Source organism: Lithobates pipiens, unplaced genomic scaffold (genome assembly GCF_037356315.1).
Source record: "Lithobates pipiens isolate NorthernLeopardFrog02 unplaced genomic scaffold, aLitPip1_a1.2 Scaffold_16, whole genome shotgun sequence".
NCBI classification, from domain to species: domain Eukaryota; kingdom Metazoa; phylum Chordata; class Amphibia; order Anura; family Ranidae; genus Lithobates; species Lithobates pipiens.
Window position 1 is genome coordinate 421828325 of NW_027507748.1, and position 22710 is coordinate 421851034.

Sequence of the window (22710 nt, forward strand, 5' to 3'; positions counted from 1 at the left end):
GTTACATACAAGCTCAGCCAATATAGAAATTTATGTGAACTAAACCATAGTTTAAAGCGGTTCTCCACCCTAAAGTGGTAGTTCCGCTAATCTGATCCCTCCCCCCCTCCGGTGCCACAATCAGCACCTTTCAGGGGGAGGGGGGTGCAATTACCTGGATAATCCAGGTATCTGCAGCCACTTCCGGGACAGACCGCCGCAGATGCGCGCCCCCCCCCCCCGTTGTGCTCTGGGAAACACACAGTTCCCAGGACACAGCGGGGACCAGCAGAGACGCGCAGCGTGACTCACGCATGTGCAGTAGGGAACCGGGCAGTGGAGGCGCAACGCTTCACTTCCTGATTCCCTGACAGAGGATGGCTGCGGGGCAGCAGAGATGAGCGATCGCTCGTCATCTGCTGCCGACATCGCTGGACCCTGGGACAGGTAAGTGTCAGTTTATTAAAAGTCAGCAGCTGCAATATTAGTAGCTGCTGGCTTTTAATATTTTTTTTTTTTAGGTGCAGAACTGCTTTAAACAGAAGAAACAAGCGAGAAAAACACAACATCGTGATGTGTATGTTTGAGAAAGAATCATACCTGTATCTGGGAAGCATGGAGATCCATGGTGATAATGTGATCAGCTCCAGCTACAGACAGCATGTTTGCAACTAGCTTGGCAGATATAGGAGCCCGACTCTGTATAAATAAAAGTATTACCAATGAGATATGAAAACAAAATTAATAAACCTAGCAGAAAGGACTCACACAGACATTTAATACACCTTCAACGTAAAATATAAAAGGGGATAGGACCTGGTGCTCACTATCAGAAACAGATTTAGTCCTGTCATTGCTTGCGGACAGACTTAAAGCCTTAACATGTGTCAAGTGATGCACTGGCTAAGACTTGGGTCCCTCTAACATATGCAGTGCTTTGCCTCCCTAAATAAGGAAAAAAAAAATGCCAGTGTGCGTCACACGTGAAAGGTCCAAGATAATGCTTGAAGAATATGTTTGCTGTAAATTAGCATTACTTTAATCTGGAGTTTACCCATCACCATTCCTACATCGCAGTTAGGCCTGTTCATTAATGTCAGCATCTTTTTTTCTTCTTTTAACAAACACCCATACGATTTACTAGTGTTTGCAATAATACCAGGCTATATCCGAGCATAGCAGCGCACATTCTTACACATTTGTAAAGTACATATCCATGTAGGTCCAGTTCTCAACATTCTGCAAAGCAAATGAAGTGAGTGGCTGCTGTAGAAACACAACCACTAGATGCCAAAGTCTGCATTCACTTTGGAGCTTTGCAGCACCCAGTGAAACAAAGCACCGATCGGAAACAAAAAAACAACAGCCCAAGAACACAAAAATGTATGACCGGCACAAATTTTACCAACCCTGACCAGCTGATATGAAGGCTGGGTTTTCTTGCATACAGATGAAGATTGCCCGCTTTATAAAAACTAGTAGCTAAACATTTAAAAAGTTCTGTTGGAATTGGTAAAGTAAGCCCCAAACAACAAAGGCACCTCAATGCAGAACCAAGCAGCGGTTATGTTCTGCTTCTACATTTGCGTGAACCTTTAAGGAACTTGTGTTCGACCATTAGGAGCTGTTGACAGGTGGAGGATGTAAAGCCCATACCTGCACAGTAAACCAGCATGAAGCAGCTCCTGTATTTTCCCTCCATGCAAAAAAGTTTCCTGTAATGCAGACCAGTCAATGCAGCTCTCTCCTTGTGAAGGGTGACTGATCTTGTATATACCCCCCTTCATAGTATATTGCAGGTAACATGTAATGGGAGATCTGCTGAGTCCAAGGCATTTTGTGATTGGACAAGATGGTCCCTGTTCATCCACCCCTCTTTTCCCCTTGTCCAATTACAGAATACCTTGCATTCTGTCAATAGTATACAAGGTGTTTCATCAATGACTGTAGGAAATAAGTCACAGCAGCAGTCCCTGTAAAAGCAAAGTCAATAGTAAATCTGCCATAAAGACGAGATTTTTAGCATCTCCGGGCAATCTGGAGGTAGTATATACTGCATTAGAGATAAATAAGCTGAACCAATCTACAAAGTGATTTTTTCCCTTGAATTTGGCTTTAAGAAAATGCATTTACAGAATACGCAATCACTGCTGTGAAAATTCATTAATACATACTGCCATCTTGTGGTGACTAATAGAAACATGCTAGTCTTCAAAAGCTCATCTGTGTTTGTCATGTGACCAGCAAAGCTATGCAGATTCACACAATCAGCTAGGTACTAGAAATTCCTCCTTCTCTGGGGACAAGAAAGACCTGGAAAATGTCATGAGATCTCTGAACAGTAATGATTAACCACTTCCTGACTGCCTGCCATTGTAGTACAAGAGATACTGTGGACGCCCACGATTGCGGTACAGAGGCCGAGCGGGGATCTGCCCATTTAAACAAGACCGATCCATGTTCTGACGGAACAACACTGGGATTTGCTCTTCCTAGTAAATCGGGAACAGTGATCTCAGCACTGTCCCAGTGAGCCCTTCCCCACAGAACACAAGCTGAGGGAACACATTTAACCCTTTGATCAACCCGTTAACCCCTTCCCCGCCAGTGTAATTTTTGTGCCAACCAATATATGGTTATTGGGATTTTTATTTTTATTTTTTTACCAAAAATAGGTAGAATACATTTTGGCCTAAATTGATAAAGAAATTTGTTTACTTTTTTTTTTGGATTTGTATAATATATAGCAGAAAGTAAAAAAAAAATATTGCTTTATCTTCAAAATGATCGCTCTTTGTTTATAAGGAAAGAGGAGGAAGTAAGGTCGCGCTATGGAGCAGTTAAGTGTAATTTTAGTATGAGCGGCCTCTATTCAATTTCCACCCAGTGTGGGTGAAAATAGTAAAGTGAAATGAGGAGGGGAAATAGACTTGGCGCTATACAGTTTTGGTTTGAAAAATTAATAATTGGTTATGGTTTATATAGATTTTCCAGCTTGCTGGTAAGTAATAAAATAAAATGGAATAAACCTAAATAAAAGTAAAAACTATCTGTTCATCCCCAACAGTACTCTCCAATGATTATTTATACATATATGTTCTTATGCTTCCTTATAAATGTTAATAAACCATAAATAAACATGCGATACCTATATCTAAGTATTAAAGTGCAAGTGCCAGTGAAAAAAAACACGTGTGAGTGTTGAAATACACAATTACAACTCCAAAATAAATAAGTAAATATATGATTAACAATTTTGTATATTATATCTCAATTAGTGCTCACATAAAAATACCAAGTGACGAATGGCCCGTGAAAGGATAAAAAATAATAAATATTGAGATTTAAAATAAAACAAAAGAGGTGAGCGGCCTAAAAAATTATAAAAATAGTAATGACTAGCCCATATAAAATTGAAAAATTAAAAGTTAGATATTGGAAAAATCTGACAAAAATAGTTTTTTTTATAAGAATAATAATAATGATAATAAACAGTGAAAAAAACTGTGAAAAAATAGTGAAAAAAACTGTTATGAGTGTCTTTAAAAAGGAGAGGGAGGAGGGTGACTGCAATTGCTGCTCGCTGTGCTCGGTGACTGCTAATGTGATTGCTCTCACCAGAGGTAGAACCCCGTCCGGGGTGGATCAGCCTTCACAGTGTAAGCCAAATAGGTGCTATTTGAACCCAATTTTCATGATGAAAAAGTGAGTTATACGCCAATAAATACAGTACTTAGATTTTTTTTTATTATTAAAATAAATAGTGGCATGATCTTTATACATAAATTGAAGGGATGATGGCACTCAAACATTGTAAGTTTAGTATCACTTTAACTAGGGGGTATATCTGTAGCTGTAATGACCATAAATCAGGAGTCTCCAAATAATCATTAAAGTGCAGTCCCCCTTTATATCAGGGCCCCATTACAGCGCAGTCCCTCGGAACTGCTTTAAAAGGTGGAACGAACTGGCGATGTGGGCTCGACGTTGGGTCACTATTCCACATCTTCTGGGAGTGCTCCCTGACACGTCCTTTTTGGTTAGAGGTGGGATCGTTGGTGATGGGGGTGACGGGGATGTCCCTTCCGATTGACCCTCTATACTGCTTATTAGGTCTCCCTATCCCAGGCCTACCCAAAAATACCGACTCATCTCATATATTCTATTAGCTGCCTAGAGGCTCATACCATTATGCTGGTTGTTTGGCGCAACCCTCCAACCCCCCCCCCCCCCCCCGCCCAGCCTAGATTTCTCCAATTGGTGTCAGAGATATGGAGAATGGAGTACCTGACGGCCTTGGTACATGACTTGGTTTCCCAGTTTGATAAAGTCAGGGAACCCTGGGATCGATCGGAATTTGGGTCCCCCGTCTGTACACTCTTAATGGCCGTAGTTGCAGGTGGTAGGACCTCCTTTCCGGCCTCTGCACCCATCTTTCCCCCTCCCATTAACTTTCTATATGTACTAGTCCGGGTAACCCTCTCCCCTTCCCCTGAGATTCACCATGATGTTCTTATGGCCGTTTTGTTGTTTTGTCTTTCTCTGGCCTCCGGCCTATTGTCGTACTGAATTTTGTTTTTCATAAACTGTATGTTATTTACTTTAACTGTAACAGTTATGCAGTTCACTTTTGTACCTGCATCTGTGGACATTAATATCTGACTTCTGTAGTTAACATTTATGTTATAATCTATGTTTATTTCTGCCTATTGATCATTTCATTGCTTGATTATTTTGTACTTTCTTTGAAATTGAATAAAAATACAATAAAAAAAAAAAAAAAAAAAAAGGAAGAAGGTGGAACGAAGATGTAAAAAGGGGGACGGGATACTAAACACCCCTGCGTGCAACCCCCCGGAAAAATGGTCTACACCAAAAGCAGTCCCTGGTGCCAAAAAATTTGGGGACTGCTGCCCTAAATGACCAGCAGAATGATTTGTGGCTGGGGCAGGAGACTGATGGTTCAAAAATAGTCTTTAGAGACAGACTGCTGGGATTCCGTCAGAAACAAGCTAGTGTTATTTTAGACATAACCAGTGTGAATCATTTATAAAACTGTCCCAATATGGGAGGAAAACAAACTCCCTGCATAGTCATCTGTAGCGCAATAAAGGTTTCCAATTAATATTACGCAGTAATATTTTTTCTTTCATAAACAATTTTTTCCCAATTGACCTTCCCTAATCATAAATAGGCATAAGAAAGAACAGTGCACATGACATTACTGCTTGGAAATATTGACATACGCGTGCCATGTGACATCTTGGCCTCTGTGAGAATATCATGTACTTTGGCTACAGACCAGCTCTCACAATTTTCATAGCAAGGCTATAACTGTAAACTGCCAAATGTTTGTGCAGGTAAAAAGAAAATGACACAATTCTCCAAGTTTGTATAGTAAACTGGCAGCAATTTCTCTCCCCCTAGCTAAAGGTTAAACATTATTATAGTACTAGAGTAAAGGTTGCTCTTGAAGGAAAGACCTTGGGATTGGTTATCTGGTTTCCTTAAACCACATCAATTCACATGGTAAAATATTTGATTTTTCAGTAAACAGGTATAAATGGCTTTTGGTTCCTGAAGCAGCATGCTTTGGAACTTCTGTAAATTTATCACTAGAACAAATATGGTACAACAGAACATATATATGTTGCTGTCAAAAATTGCATTTAAAGCCAAATTATTTTTGCCTTTAGGATACAGTTGGGTGTCTACTGCTGTCTGAATCCACTGGGGATTCTCACGCTCTCCATTTCTTCTGGTGACCTGTCATCAGGAGTGAAAATAAGAAAAAACTGGGGTTGAATCTGAAATAGAAAGGAAGTCTTCCAAAAGGGGATACTTGTGCCAGTAACTACTGTTAAAGAGGATTAACTTCCTTTGAAGAGATTTCCTCTAACTTCCTGTTGTGTATGAGAAAGGAAAAAATAAAAAATAAATAAAAAAAGTGCATCTGCCTCATGGGACTCGGACACAGTTTTAGCTACAGATACACACTTTATACTTACACTGTCACTAAAAAGGGGAAAATGCTGCAACTCTAAGCTCCGGTACACACTGCATGTTATTCACACAGGAATCGCACACGCATTCCTGTGAAAAATCACATGCGATTCTGTGCAGTGCAATCTGAGCCATGCATTTTGCATGGCTCAAATGGGACTGAAGACACATGAAAAATGGGATTTTGTACACACCGCAACATCCTTTTCTCTGTCGTTCATAGACGGACACAGCTCCTTTAATTCTTGACCTTAGAGTTATCATGCCACCTTCAGGAGAGCACTAGGCAGAACATGTAAAAACAACAAGACTGTGCAGCACCGCCCAGGGGGCGGTCCCTCTGTCTATAACCCCTCACCCTGCTTCCTGCAGTTTAGTTAGTCAAAAAGCAGTACACACAGAAATAGGAGGGGTGGGTGCTGTGTCCTTTAATGAACTTCAGAGAAAAGGATTTTACGGTCAGTACAAAAAAAAAAAAAAAAAAAAAAAAATCACATTTTCTCTTTCCTTCATTGACAGACACAGCTCCTTTAATTATTGACCTTAGGGACACCCCCAGTGTCAAAAAACGAGGGGTGGAAACAGCAAAACAACTTCACCCACAACAACAGGAACACCTCAATAGAGAAGTTGACATTTTAAATGGCCGCCATCAAAAGATGCATTCACAACAAAACTTAAGAAAGCACAATTTGCAACCTTACACAGTCGTCTGCAAAACCTTGCGGCCAAAACAAGCATCCGAAGATGCACTTACGTCAACTTTGTACAATTCTGATCCACTCCTCGCTGCAAAAACAGCAGGAACCTGGAAACGGAATAAGTGCGGACGCCACCCCATCTCCTCACACATGGAGATATAAGCCTTCCACGTACGATGGTTAATCTTCCTAGACTTCCATACCCTCAGCATAGTGGAAATTGCAGAGTCTAAACAGACCTCGGTCCCTTAACACCTGGTTTACAACAGCTATGCCATTAAAGCAGGATGAAGTATCGGACCATGTGATAGAAGGTCCTCTCGCAGCGGTAACTGCCAAGGAACATCCGCCACCAGTCGTACGAGGTCGGCGTACAAAGGACGCCGAGACCAATCTGGGGTAATCAAAATTACTGGAATCCCCTCAGCCCCCACTACACGCACCAGATGTGGTAGATGTTGGGGTGGGGCATAAATCAGCCGATAATGCCCCATGGAGCCACCAACGCACCTGACGTGTTCTCCCAGGGGTCTCTTGTCCTGGACACAAACCTCTGCACCTTCTGTTTGAGCCCAGGGGCCAAGAGGTCCACATCTGGTGTGTCCCATGTTAGGCAAAGGAACCCTGAATACCTCCGGATGCAACCACCACTCCCCTGGGTCCAGCATCTGACGACATAGTTAGTCCGCCTGGCAGGTTTCTACACCCGGGATTTATATGGCCGACAGGGCCAGCACGTGTCGCTCTGCCCACTGGGAGGATGTGAGCGACCTCCCGTGCTGCAGTTGAGCTCCTTGTTCCTCCTTGATGGTTGACGTACGCCACCGGCGTTGTCCGACTGGATCCTGATTGGATGCCCTTGTAGCCTCATTGATCATGTGGAGAGGCAAATCCTGATAACCTGAAGCTTGAGCCCATCAGTTGGAATTCTTCTGGCGATCAGAGGCCCTGGGCGGACTGTACTCCCAGCACTCTTTCCCCCCCCCCCCCAACTGGTCGACCATTGTGATCACCATCCAATGGAGCGGAAGTAACGATCCCCTGGACTGAAGGGCCGGAGACCTCAGCCACCAGAGAAGGGAATCCCTGACTAACTGGCTCACCCAAATTTGACAATCCAGGGATAATTGATATTTGTTCCATTTTGATAAAATCTCTTTCTGAAAGACTCGAGTGTAAAATTGAGCATACAGTACCGCCTTGAAAGTGGCTAGCATGAGGCCCAGCACGCACATGCAGAAGTGCAGCGACGACCACCTGTGGCTCATAGACAACTTCACCGCAGATTGTCTGAAGGGAGAAACTCTCGCTTCTGAGGAGTCCAACAGCAAGCCCAGGCGCTCCAGGTGTCGAGTCGGCACTAACACAGACTTCTTTAGGTTCAGCACCAAACAACCGGAGAGTCTGCATGGTGATTGTTACATCCTCCCTTAATTTTGAGGCGGAAGCTGATCTCAGAAGGAGGTCATCCAGGTAACCCCCGATTGCGATCCCACATTGCCTAAACAGTGACAGAATTGGAGCAAACACTTTGGTAAAGACTCGGGGTGGTGACGCCAGGCCAAAAAGGGAGAGACACAAACTGGTAGTGCTCTTCCCAGACTGCAAATCGCAGAAACCTGATGCCTGAGGCATATGGGTACAAGTACACGTCCTGTATATCCAGAGACGCCAGGAAGTCCCCCTGATGGAGTGCAGCGACCACGGAGCGAACCGATTCCATCCTGAACCTTTGCACTTTCACAAAGCTGTTGCGGGCCTTCAAGTCCTGGATTTGACGTACCTCTTTCTTTTTGGAGACTACAAAACAGATTGGGAGTAGAATCCCTGAAACCTTTCCAGCGATGGTACGTGTACTATCAACTATCTAGCAGGCCCTGTACTGCCCCAAACAGGGCTTCCAGATGAGCTGGAAGTAGAGGTAGGTTGGAGGGAAAAAGAAAAAAATCAGTTTGGTGGACAGGAAAGAAACTCTCGTATACTGATGAAACCAGTTCGCAGACCCACTGGTTGTACAGTAGAGATGTCCACCGAGCTGCAAACTCTTAAAAGCGACCCACCCCCCCCCCCCCCCCCCCGAGATTTGGAACGGGGCAAACCTTCATGTGGTAACATTTTTGTTCGCAGACTTGTGTGACTTGCGAAACCAGGGCCGCTTTGGTCCTTCAGCAGGAGCCTTGTCGGACTGGGAATGCTTACCTGGGTGGCGAAAAAGCTGCTTCTGAACAGAAAAAGAGGGCCCTTGCCTACGGCGTGGCTCCTTACCCTTCATGGACTGTGGGAGCAACCTGCTCTTCCCACGGTAACATTTTTAATAAGGTCATCCAGCGAAACTCCAAAAAGCCACTCACCTTGGAAGGGCAAATCCGCCCACGTTTTTATTTAGATGCCTGGTCCGCAGACCAGCATTTCAGCCAAATCAGGCACCATAGCACCGCTGCTGATACTGATGCTCTAGAGAATAGGGGGACTGTATCCAGGGCTGCATCACAGACAGACATACTTAAGGTCATGCACCAACTGGTCTGCCAGCTCTACGCAGACCAGGAGAGACTGTTGCTTCTCCAATTCACGGTGCAACAACTTTGCCTAATCAGTAAGCATCTGCGACACCAAGGCCATGGCCAGCACAGGTCGTAACGCTGACCCAACTACCATAAACACGGATCAGGCCACTGCTTCAGGCCCCCTGTCTGCAGGGTCTTTGAAGGCAGGAGTTCCTTCTACCGGAATCATGGTTACTTTATTTAACCTGGATAACTAAGGGTCGACCGGAGGAGACTACCATTTTTCCAGGCGGCTCTCCTCAATTGGGTAACGCACTGCCATTCTTCTTGGGACTGAAAAGGCCCGCTGCGGACTTCACCATTCCTTGTAGATGAACTTATCAAAATAAGTCAAATACGGAAACACCTTAGGCATGCAGGCCGGTTTGCGGTACCCAAAAGGGACCGCCACCACAGCAGAGGTTCCTGCTGCATTTTGTATCTTCAGGGTATCTCGCACCGCAGTGATAAGTGCTCCTACTAGCCGACAAACAAAGCCGACCAAGCTTCCATAGGCACCGCATTTTTTTGCGGGTGAGCCAGTTGCAATAGCAAGGATGTCTGGGGAAGAAGCACCAGCTTCTGACTCCATGCTGACCCTCACGTGCCTGCCACAACTTAGGGACTTGAGGCAAGGTACACAAATCCCACCCACCTTGCTGCTCACAGACTGAGGGCCCCCCGGCATGACTCACCACCCTGACCGAGTGCTACGCTGTGCAGCCGCTGACCACTCTGCCCTGTTTCAGTCACAGAGTGCTCAGAGTGAAAAAACGTGCTGTTCTGGAGGTACACAGACCAAGCACTAGAGGTAAAAACAAGAAAATGGCAGCCGAACCTTCTAGAAAATGGCTGACAGCACATACACTGCAAAAGACTACAGGAAAATGGCTGCGGCATCAGCCATTTACTCGTGCCAAAAAGGGACAGAAAGGCAAAAACAGACCCCCAACAGCCAGCACAGCCCTGTCAAAGCTCGGAGCTCCCCGACGGAGCCCCGGCCTGGGTGCACCTCATGCCCAGTCACACAGCGGCCCCAGCAGGGGAAGGAGGGAATGAGGGATAGGGAGAGAGGAAAGGGAGAGTGAGAGACCCCTAGTCAGCCTCCCATGGAATGCCCAGCTGCTCTATACTGCCAAGACAGGGAGAGCCGTACTTACCCTTCCTGTCGGTGGTTGCTGGACGCATTCCATCACAGACCCATCACCCAAGCAGTAAGGGGCGGCTGTTGGCCACGGCACACTGACACAGACAGCAGTAGCCCGGTCATGTGTGCGTCCTGGAGCATATAGCTCACTGGCCACCCCTGGAGCAGAAGTGGCGTGTCGTGGCTGACCCAGCACGTAGCTAGGGTCTGCTCACGCTTGGCCAGGCTGGGGAAGATTACAAGGATCTATATTATTCAGTCTGTCAACCAGCCGTTTGTTGATTGTAGATCACATTAACAAAAAAAAAAAAAATTCCAGGACCTAAGGGAGCCAGGTCCTTCTACGCTCGGCAGAAAAAAAACTGAGCTGCAGGAAGCAGGGTGAGGGGTTATAGCCAGAGGGACCGCCCCCATGGCAGTTCTGTGTAGCTTGCCGTTTTTACATGTGTTACATGTTTTGCCTAGTCCTCTTCTGAAGGTGGCGTGATAACCCTAAGGTCAAAAATTAAAGGAGCAGTGTCCGTCAATGAACGAAAGAGAACAGGTGTGGACAGCTTTTTTTGTTCACACTGGAAGCGGATCGCACAAGTGTTCGTGCCTATGTGATCCGGATCAGGCAAACGCACTGCATTTTGCAAGCTGCTTTTAATGGACACCCGCAGTAGATGAACACAGTGCGTGATTGCTATGCAGTGGCATCAGTGTGAACCGGGGCTATTGCCTTGCTGTCAAGTTGCTTATACTCGCCTTATTTTCAATTCTCCATTGTTCTGTTTGCCAGCAAAACAAAGAAAGAAGCGCTGTAGAGTTCAGATTACCTTGCTAAGAGCTTTCATATGAGTAAGGACTTTTTACCTGTCCCTATATGACCGTGCTATTCATGAGCCATTAGGGACCAAACACTGTATTGTGGGAGGGTTCACAGGCTTCTCACAGCCGAAGTGATGGAGGAGTTGAAGGTAAGAAAAGCCAAATGCTGGTGGGTGGCATTAACCTGTCCTTTGCATGTGCAGTGTAAACACAACAAAGGAAAAGACACATGGCAATACAGGCCAGAGTGCTGCTCATCCCTTAAGGACAGGAAAATATTTGTGAGCAATTCCCCCAGAGGTGGGATTTTTAGGCAGCAGAATTAAGGGTCCAATCAATTTTATAAATATTGCAAAGTTTATTTGTTAAAAGAAAAAAAAAGGAAAAAAATAGACAAATGGGTTTAAAACATGAGCTCCAGTAGGACAATAATATTATGGGAAATATGAATATACAATACAGACTGAAATTTTCCTTGGAACAAAAAATAGTGACAATTGTTTACAAATCTAAGAAGAAAAACTGACGCGTTTCAACCCAACCTAGTGGGCTCTTCTTCAGAGGGTTAGTCTGCCCAAAATGCATATCCAAAGTACAGAGTCAAAAAGGTGACGTGGCAGGGCCCCGTAATATGACCCTTGCGCTGAATATACCAGTAGTAAAAAAAAAAGGAAAAACTAGGGAAGCATCCAATCGATTAGAGGGCATTAGTGTTGATCATCCTGTGGTTGAAAGCAAAAAAAAAAAAAAAAAAAAAAAAAAAAAAGGGGGGGGGGGGGGGGAGGGAACACAGGAGGATCAACACCAATGCTTACTCTCTGGGTGCTTCCCTAGTTTTTCCTTCCTTTTTTTGGCATGGAGCAATAACTACTGGTAATAACTACTGGTATATTCAGCGCAAGGGTCATATTACGGGGCCCTGCCACGTCACCTTTTTGAGCGATGTGAAACACTACTATGCGCATTAATGTACGCCATATATCAACATTTTAATCTATACTTGGTGACCTCAAGGTGTGATCTAGCTGCGTCCCAGTTAACGGCGATTCACGCCGTGTCTGAGGGTCCTTTGTTGGTGTTACCTCTCGTGAGATGCATCTTTGAATAGGCGCCCCTCCCCGTCTGGGATGCATGGTGGTGGGACGTCTTGGGATTCCCAACCGGGAGGAAAGAAGGTCATTTTAAAGGGATCTCCAGTTTGGACTAAAAACTTTTTCAACTCTGTACTTTGGATATGCATTTTGGGCAGACTATCCCTCTGAAGAAGACCCCACTAGGTTGGGTTGAAACACGTCAGGCTTTTTTTTCTTAGATTTGTAAACAATTGTCACTATTTTTTGTTCCTAGGAAAATTTGTCTGTATTGTATTTTCATATTTCCCATAATATTGTTGTCCTACTGGAGCTCCTGTTTAAATGCCTATATTTTTCCTTTTTTTCTTTTAATAAACTTTGGAATATTTATAAAATTGATTGGACCCTTAATTCTGCTGCCTAAAAATCCCACCTCTGGGGGAATTGCTCCCAAATTTTCTCATGTGTAAACACATGCCACATAAAAATGTAGAAAACCGTGGTACAGGACTACATTTGTGTAGTACATTTTGCTTCTCCATCTGTCAATGAATTCATCAAATAAATATGCAGAGTCAGCAAAATAAGACAATATACAACTGTACCACCATGCTGTAAATATGTGCAAAAAAAAAATAAATAAAAAAAAAGCACAAAGTGGAAACTATATAAAAAACTTAGAACAATGGCAAAGATGCTTCAGGTTCACATTAAGATATTGCAAAGCAGTCTAAAGCATATACATCAGGAGAAATAGTAAAAGTAACAGACAAAAAGAACACTTGTTCACATAACCTGAAGTTCGCTTTCCATTAGATTGCGGAAACCTTGAGAACCAGAATATAAAAAAAAAAAAAAAAAACTTTATAAAAAGATGTCCTCAAACGCTTACCTAAATATCAGATCAATATCACTTGTTTTGTATGAACAGCTGCTTGGTGGCCAGCCATAAAACAGAATACAGTAAGGAAGTGCATGCTCACAGGGCTATCTCTGTGTGTTTAAAGCAGTATTAAACCCAAAAGCAAACATATACAGTATTATATTGCAGCTTACCAATTCTTACATGTGAGATCAGGATTAGTTTTATTTTTTTAGGCTCATGCTTTCTTCTATTTTCATTTCGTGGTCCAGCCAGTAAGTCTGTTGCTTTTCAAAAGAATAAGCTCGCCTGCAAATATATCAGTTTACAGGGATGAGACAAACCATTTAATATGGACAGGGTTGCTTACAATGATCAGCATTTCTTTATGCAAAACCTTTATCCCAAAAGGATGTTTGCTGTAACTGCTAAGTATTAGCCACATATAATCACTGTTGAGCAGCAAAGTTCTATTTTTGGTTTTGGGTTGAATACCATTTTGACATATTGGCTAGGGAAATCCAACAAACTTGTATTTTTGAGATCAACCAAACAAAAAGGTACATTCTGAAAACATGAAGATCAAAAACTACCAAAGTCCCACATGAATATGTAATGTTTACCAATACCTTAAAGAAGAACTCCAGATCCAACCAAAATAGTTTTAGAAGGAAGAAAGAAGAAAGAAAAAAAAAAAAAAAAAAAAGGAGTAATGGTTCATGTCTAGAGAGAAGGGGGGAATCTTTGTAGTCTGCGTCTCTCCCAAGTCTTTTCCATTAGTGCTGAAGAACTTGATGCATGCACACCATCAATTGAAGAAAAGCACCCCACACTTAAGGGTAGCCAGGTTCTATATATCTGCAGGTCTTGCCAGCAATGATGTGCCAATGAGAAATTAGACACACATGCATCTATAAGTCAATCTTAACAAGGTGCCCAATAATTTGCATTCGTATAGTGCCCAGTGCTTTATCATAAAGTGTGCCATGTGTTCTCCATCTGCCATTATTCCACTGCTCTACTTTGTCACAAAACTCTCCAGCTTTTCTTTACACTTCTTTATCTTTTAAGGAGATTTTCTTTTCTCATCTTTATTATCTAATAGTTCCCCCTCACAGCAATTAAAAGGGATTCATAACATTCAATATGTTCCTTGTCACTAAAGCAGTCATTGGGAGCGACCTCCCACCTTAACCTCATCGAGGTGAATCAGTAAAAATACAATATAAAAAGGAACAAGTGGGATTTTTTTTTTATGGTGTGATAAAGCTACATTAGATATGATACTATAAGGAATGACTTAACCCTAGTGAGGAGTACAAGGAGAGATTGAGAAAAAATGTATGAGAGTTTGGATTTGGACACAAAAAAACACACAACACCACACATTGACCAGTGACAAAATGGATTACAAAAATGGACAAGTTTACAAAAATGCCAAGATAACACTGAAAAATATGGGCAACAACATGTAATCTAATGAATTCTCTAGAAGGGAATGTCCAAAACTAGTTGAGGAGTGAAGAGGTCACAATAAGAGTAGATATGATTTCCCTGGCCAGGGAATGAGTAAAAAGATCATAGAAGGGGAAAATAACTGCATACAATGGACAGTGAACATACTACAAGCAGAAGAGAAAGATTGAGAAAACCAAGATGCCACCCTTGTATTCTCGGCATTCAGTGCATTAGGCTGTGAGTCAGTAACGACTCAGAGGGAATCCATAGCAAGGCGCACAGAGTGGGGCTGGGCTCTGAACAACATCAGAGCGGCGTATAGAGTTAGAGCGAGGCTTGGTTAGTGTGGTGAACCGCATAGGGTAGGCAGGGAGAATGAGGCTCAGACAGATACGAAGAGTATATAAAAGTGATGATGGGGCGTGGCTTGGCACGCGGCTTGGATGGCGGCACACTAGAGGAGCTCTGACGGACACAGCCTAATCGCCCGGTACCCTTCCACGAAGCTGTCAATGCCGGGTAGAAAGCTGTCACAGGTAGGTGAAAATCAAGAGCAAGCAAACCCCTAACCTACATTGATATGTCCTGCTTCACAGCAGACATTACGTCCAAGTCCCTGCTATCACCGATGTAAAAACGAATCTCGTGGTTCTCACTGAGAAGCTGGAAGCAATGGAACATGCAGGGAGGCAGAGGGACCATGCACGCCATAGATTGGATAAGGTTGGGGTCGCCCATGCACAACACTTCATCAAAATGAAAAGGCATCTGAAGCACCTCAACAATAGGGATAGGAGGAACAACATTAGAGTGAGAGGCATCCTTGACTCTGGACACAGACCAAATTGTTCCTGCACTCAAGAGTGTTCAATAGTCTTCGACAGACAGGAGGACATGGAGATGGAATTTGTTTGAGGTCACAGGGCTCTTAGACTAAGGGGCTCAGACACAGCACCGCCCAGAGACAATCTGTTGCCTCCAAAATTTTCAGTTAAAAAAGGAAGACAATGCTAAAAGCGTGAAGGAATGAAAGTATCGTCTTTAAATGGCGAAAACATGTTTTTTCCAAGATCTGTCACAGATCACTCAATCGCAGGGCTCTGCGTCCCCTACATGAAAAGTTGAGAGACTGGTAGCCAGGACGCTCTGCAGGTGATGACCACATTGGGGGCTAAGTTGGTAACACTGACAAATAATGTTCAGTTTTAATGGTGGAGGCTGGGAACTCGCGGCCCAGATGTGGGACACGGGGTCTTAGGCTAATAGGGTAGATTAATAATAATTATTCATATAAGTTGACCTTTTGGGCTGTGTTTTATTTGGAGACTTGTTAGTTACACATCTCCTATTAGTCAAATATACTGCTTTTTCTTGTCCACTCACAGAGTGGCTGCCTCCCTCTTTCCCTCAAAGTTTTCTGGAACTTACCAGATCTACTACAGATTTTCTAGATAGGGCCTCATCTAGAGGTAGACCTATAGTCTCCTTTACTTAACTTTTCGTACCTTCCATAGGGGTCTTGGGTCAACCGCCTAGCTCTTCTTAACCGAAGCACTAGGCTTTTTTTTTTTTTTTAGGTTCCACAAGTGCAAGGCCTCTCCTGAGTCTGTAAAACGGCCTACGCCTCCCTGGGTTGTAAGCCAACAGTGATCTCCCATAATGTGAGGGGGTTGAATATCCCAGAAAAGCACACCACGCTGTTTAGGGAAATCAAAAAAAGTAAGCCACACTTTGTGCTATTACAAGAGATGCATTTCAAAACCCACCATTGTACCTAGACTCACTGACACAACCTTCACTAGGGCTTTTCATGCTACCAACAATCACACAAAATCTAAAAGGGGGCAAAAACGCACCCTTTGACTTAACAGAACAATGGACACAGACAGCAGGTACACATTTCTGAAAGGGAAATATGGGGGAATACCGATCACTATTAGAAAATGTATACTTTTTAAGATGCCTAATTCTGGGAGGGGAATTAGGAATATTCCTTTAAACCCTGTATCAGACACTTCTACAGGCAAAACTAGCATTAGATAAAAAAAACTCAAATTAAACTACTCCTGCACTCTACAGCTGGTTGACTCATGGAGATTCCATAATCCGGATGGACGAGTATTTACATTTTATTCAATCCCTCACGAGAAATACATCCGCCTGGATTCTCTTTTCATCTCACAAAAAGACCTATCCATCCTAACAGACATCCGCATAGGCTTACAAATAACATCGGACCATGCGATAATTGCACTAGCTCTGGATTTGACCAAGTCACCTCCTAAATCTCAGACCTGGAGACTCAATTCCTCCATAATTTTGGGCCTACCATTTTTGACTAAATAAAAAAAAATAAAAAAATAAAAAAGGAGTATTAAAACCTCTTTTGAACATAACACCCCCGAGATGGACCCTTTAGTTATTTGGGAGGTCCACAAATGCACACTGAGGGGAGAACTGATGAAATCGGGATCCATCCATAAAAAACAAAGGGAACAGGAAATCCAAAAATTGACAGACTGCATTCAGAAGCTAGAAACCCTAAACAGTCCCTCTCAGTCAACTCTGCGAAAGAATTATTCAACTCCAGGAAGAAACACATTTTTTAAACTAAAACCAAACGCTTTCTGTTCAAGAAAAATATCCATTATGAATCATGTAACAAAGCAGGTAGGACTCTGGCCAGAGCCCTTAGAGAACACACTTACGGCAAACACTATTCTAGGCATTAAACGGGCAAATGGTCCACTAGATGTTACCACGGAAGCTATCGCAAAACACTTCCACACTTACTATTCCAAGCTGTACAACCTCCCACAACAACACAGACAACCAAATATGGTGGGGGACAAGGCCCAGATTATAAAAGACTTCCTAGACAAGAACGGTCTTCCCTCATTGGACAGATTAGAGGCCAGCTCCCTTGAAAACCCGATAAGAGGCATCTGAGATTAGGCACTATCAAATTTTTGAAATTAGGTAAAAGCCTGGGCCCAGACAGGTTTACAGCTACTATAATTATAACCTAGAGAGGTGACCCCAGATTTACTCTCCACCTTCATTATGGGTTTACCAAAGCCAGGCAAGGACCCAGAGTGTGTCAGTTATCAGCCTATTTCCTTATTAAATCTGGACATAAAATTTTTTGTAAAGATTCTTGCCGATAGACTGAAACCCTACCTGCACAATCTGATTGGTCCGGAACAAGTGGGATTCATGCTGGGGCATGAGGCTAAAGATAACGTTATCAAGTCCCTGCTACTTATCCACTAGGCTAGATCAAGCAATATCAAGGATCTTCTCTTGTCCATGGAGGCTATGAACGTGACCCTTCCACACCAAACCCTTAATTCCACCATGGAGAACCCACCCTTCAAATGGGATTCCAAATCCTTGAAATACTTGGGAAATAAAATGACCCCTCAGATTTCATCAATTTATGATCAAAATTTTCCATCACTACTTAAAAATACCGAAAAAATACCTAAAACAATGGCACACAGGGTTCGGTCATGCAGCCATCACAACGACGGTACTTCCCAGGCTCCTTTACATAATACACACACTTCCGATTAAAATACCACGCTGAATGTTTAACACCTTGCGCTCATTGTTCTTGAAGTTCATTTGGGCCCACAAAAAAACAAGAATTAAGTACGAAACTCTACTCAAGGTAAAGGAGCATGGAGAGATGGGGATACCCGACTTCCGAGATTACTACTTGGCCTCATATCTGGTGAGGATTCTAGATTGGCACTGCCATAGGGACATCAAAGATTAGGTGAACCTGGAAATGGCTGACAACTCAGTTCCCCTACTATTTCCACCTTGGATACCATGGTCTTCATACCCAGACGACCTAAAACATCCACTAACAGGAACCGGACTAATTCACAAACTGCCCAAAAATATACAGGTCACCACCTCACTCGGCCCTCCTACTCCACTAAAAGATAACCCAGATTTTGCACCAGGCATAAGAAACCCTAGTCTTAGGTCACCAAGCGGAAATAAACCTCTCTTAGCTAGGGATTGCTACCTACACTCAAAGATTAAAGATTTCCCCAATTTGAAATAAGATAACAATTTACCTTTTGGACATATATGCAGATCCGAAGTTACCTTCAAAAAAAGAAAAGAAGTTGAGCGATTTCTCTATATCCCTGACAGAGTGAGTCGGTGTGTCTTACAGGTGAACAGGTTAACAGGACAACCTCAATTGCTTATGCCTGGTTGCAGGAGGTGAAGAAACCAGCAGATGACAGACTCAGGAGACGGTGGTCTGAAGACTTACAGGTAACAATATCACCAAAACAGTGGAAGAATGCTTGCATTCTAGCTCATAAGCACTCCATCAGCACTAAATTGCAGGAAACAGCATATAAACTGCTGACACAGTGGTATCCAACACCTTCGAAATTACACCAATGGAACCCACAAGTCCCCGATCAGTGCTGGAGGTGCATGGAGGATACTGGCTCCCTATTGCATATTTGGTGGCAGTGCCCTTTGATTACTCCTTTCTGGGACAAAGTGCTAAAATTAATCAAAATAACAGAAACCACATTGACACTGGACACAGCTTGCTGCTTATTGCACATATCAAACTGGACCTTGAAAAAATACAAAATATTCACTCACTAAACACCTGTTAAATGCAGCTAAAACTGATTCCAATCCACTGGAAATCTTCACAGGTTCCATCTATAACGGATTGGCTTCATAGAGTGGCAGAAATTTATGAAATGGAGGACACCCTAGCACAACCCACTGAGCGAGTTGAGAAATTTCATGAGACCTGGAAACCCTGGACCATTTTTAAATAGAGGCCATTCTGGGGCATTAATGCTGAACAAATTGATACACCTGGCCCGAGCCAAGATATTTACCATTGCTGATGAAACCTAACTGCTATAGAACCAAACGGTTGACCCTTTTTCCACTTTTCCCGTTTCCCACTGCTTAGTCTTTCCTAGAGATGATTAGCAAACCAGACATTTACAGGAGCTAAACTACAATAGCGGTTTCCAAATTTAGATAAGAGGAGAAATTATTTTGCTAATGTTTAGCAGCATGCAGGAAACAATAACTTTATTACTGTATTCAACCCAGCAAATTGATTTTTTGTGACAGTTTCGGTATAGATGATTCTGTACGTTATGCTGGTTTTCTACGCATGTATATTGGATCACATTGTTGCTTTCATGATCTGTATTGTTCTTCACTCCAATAAACTCTTTAATGAAAAAAAATAAAAGCAATGCCAGGGGAAGATGTACACACCCTGGAAGTAGTCCTTGTGGTGACAAAATCACCAGTCGGAGGAGTCTATTCCCATCATCGCATTTGGATGGGAGAACACAATTGTCGCTGTGCCCTATAGCAATATATGCAGATTTTTTCTACTGGCATGTAAGTGCATTACTTTTAATAAAGCCCAATTGTAAAGACTTTATGCTATTTGGTGTCTTATCCCTTTGTTGGGGAATGTCATCCGGTACCATGGTTTGGTGGTGGTATATTCACAAGGTGGAGGTTTCTGTTGGCGATTGTAACATTCAAGACACCTGTACACTTATACATTAGTGACTTGCTGAACTTGATATAGTTTCACTTACTCTATTCAGGCGCAACACAATTCTGTGATAATATCGCACGTTAGTGGTGCAGCTGTTCAACTGACGATTTGATTTTACCTGCGCAGTTTATCCGTTTATTTTTCTAGTTGAGGAGGGAAGGACAACACAATAAGTAGATAAGATTTCCCTGGCTAGGAAATGGGTAGAAAAAAAAAAAAAAAAAAAGGATCATAGAAGAGGAAAACAACAGTGCATACAATGGAAAGTGAACATACTACAGGCAGAACAGAAAATAGATTTGAGAGAAAACCTAGGCGCTGCCATTTCCCTTGGGCAGATTTTTTTTCAGGAGGAAGTTCCCATAGAGCAGGGCTCGACAAAACCCGGTCGCCAGGTCGCATTGGCGACTAGAAATAGCGACCTCGCGCCTGGGGCAGCACAGCTGGGGTATCCTGTGTCTGTGGACCCCCCCAGCGTGATCGCGTCGGGCCGTTCCGCCGGCGGCCGAAAATTTAGGCCGCGGCTTTGAGGCCTTCTGCGGTCCTATGATTCCTTATGGAATCTGGCGCCCTCTTGTGGTCGCCGTTGATATGACAAACCAGCAATGTTAATGAAGATTCCTCTGCCTGTATTATATTACCTGCCTCTTCTTCCCTTTATTTAGAACCCCCTAAACATTATATATATTTTTTATTCTAACACCCTAGAGAATAAAATGGTGGTTGTTGCAATACTGTCTGTCACACCGTATTTGTGCAGCGGACTTACAAGCGTACTTTTGTTGGGAAAAATAATTTAGTTAATAAAAAAATAAGACAACAGTAAAGTTAGCCCAATTATTTTTTATATTGTGAAAGATAATGTTACGCCGAGTAAATTGATACCCAACATGTCACGCTTCAAAATTGCACCCGCTCATGGAATGGCGACAAACTTTTACCCTTTAAAATCTGCATAGGCGACGTTTAAAAAAATTCTACAGGTTGCACGTTTTGAGTTACAGAGGAGGTCTGGGGTAGAATTATTGCTCTCGCTCTACCGATCACGGCGCTACCTCCTATGTGTGGTTCGAACACCGATTTTATATGCGGGCAGGACAGGGCGCGTTTAAAAATTATTATTTTTTCTGCTTTATTTTAACTTTTTTTTTTCCACTGTTCTTTTAAAAAAAATGTTGTGTCACTTTTATTCTTATTACAAGGAATGTAAAAATCCCTTGTAATAGAAAAAGCATGACAGGTCCTCTTAAATATCAGATCTGGGGTCAGAGAGACCTCGGATCTCATATTTACACTAAAATGCAATTGAAAAAAAAATTGTCATTTGAAAAAAATAAATAAAATGTCCCTCTAAGAGCTATGGGCAATGACTTGGAGACGGGGGGGCAGCGACGGCGCTGCTATCTTCCCCTCACTCGTCTCCATGTCAGGCCAGGGACAGGTCCGGATCGTCGTCACGGACCTGGCTCCTAACTTTTTAAGCTGGCTCCTAGATTCCAAGCAAATTTGTCAACCCCTGCCATAGAGGCACCCCAGGGGAGACCATCAATACACCCTCTACCCCCAAAGGAGGGAGGGAAGAACACAGAAAAAGAATAAACTGGAACCAGTATGGCAATCAGAGGGAGGAAGAACAAAAATAAAGATATGGAGAATGCCTTCACAACAGAATTCAGTAGGGAACATGGAGGTATAAAAAAAATAAAAAAGCAGCATTGGCCTATTTTAATGAAGGACAAAATATTGCCCAACATCCTACCAAAAACACAATAGTTTATTTACAGAAAGACAGCATCATCGAGAGGTTGAAAAGTAAAAAATGTGACAAATCCAAGAAAAAAAAAAAAAATAAGTGAAATCCTACAAACATAGGTGGTGTATTGCATGCATAACTAGTAGGGATAAAGTCAGAAAGCTTACCATTTTTTTTTTCTAATTGTACTTAGGAGTTACATAAGATAAAGAATACTTAATCTCGTGCAACAGCACCTGTGTCACCTATGTACTGGTCACAAATATAAATTAATATAAATTAGTACTTAAAGCATTGCCTGTCAAGACACTTTAGAGAGGTTCATTACAATGATCCAAGAGATTAAACACACACATACACAAAATATATATATATATATATATATATATTAATTAATTATAGTAGGAAATTGGCAGAGTACTGTGTCAGACTGAAACAAAATGGATATGGAGATACACACACACACACACACACACACACACACACACACACACACACTTGACACTATGGCACCTACCAGGTTGGATATATTTGAACTGCTTTATTGCTAATTATCAATGGTGCATTTTTTTGTTTTAAATTATTAATGTTTTATACAGGAGTTGATTATAGGATTAGTGTAAAAAATAAATAAAACCCTCGATTCAACCTCCCTCACGATCTTAATCCAGCATTTCCACGATTCTATGTAAACAGTGCAGTTTGCTAACTCAGAGCAACATTTCTCAGCGCTGGTAACCTAGAGAACAAAATGCCAGTTGTTGCAATATTTTATGTCACACTATATTTGCGCAGCAGTC

At 42.7% G+C, this 22710-nt stretch overlaps 1 protein-coding gene across 1 annotated transcript in view; it reads right to left on the reverse strand.

Moving 5' to 3' along the window:
• The window catches only part of PRPS2 (phosphoribosyl pyrophosphate synthetase 2), a 91867-nt gene that overhangs the window by 14634 nt on the left and 54523 nt on the right, over window positions 1-22710 (reverse strand). The window contains exon 3 of the mRNA XM_077482545.1: window positions 580-678. Within this exon, the coding sequence (XP_077338671.1) occupies window positions 580-678 (99 nt within the window). The remainder of the gene's footprint in view (window positions 1-579; window positions 679-22710) is intronic.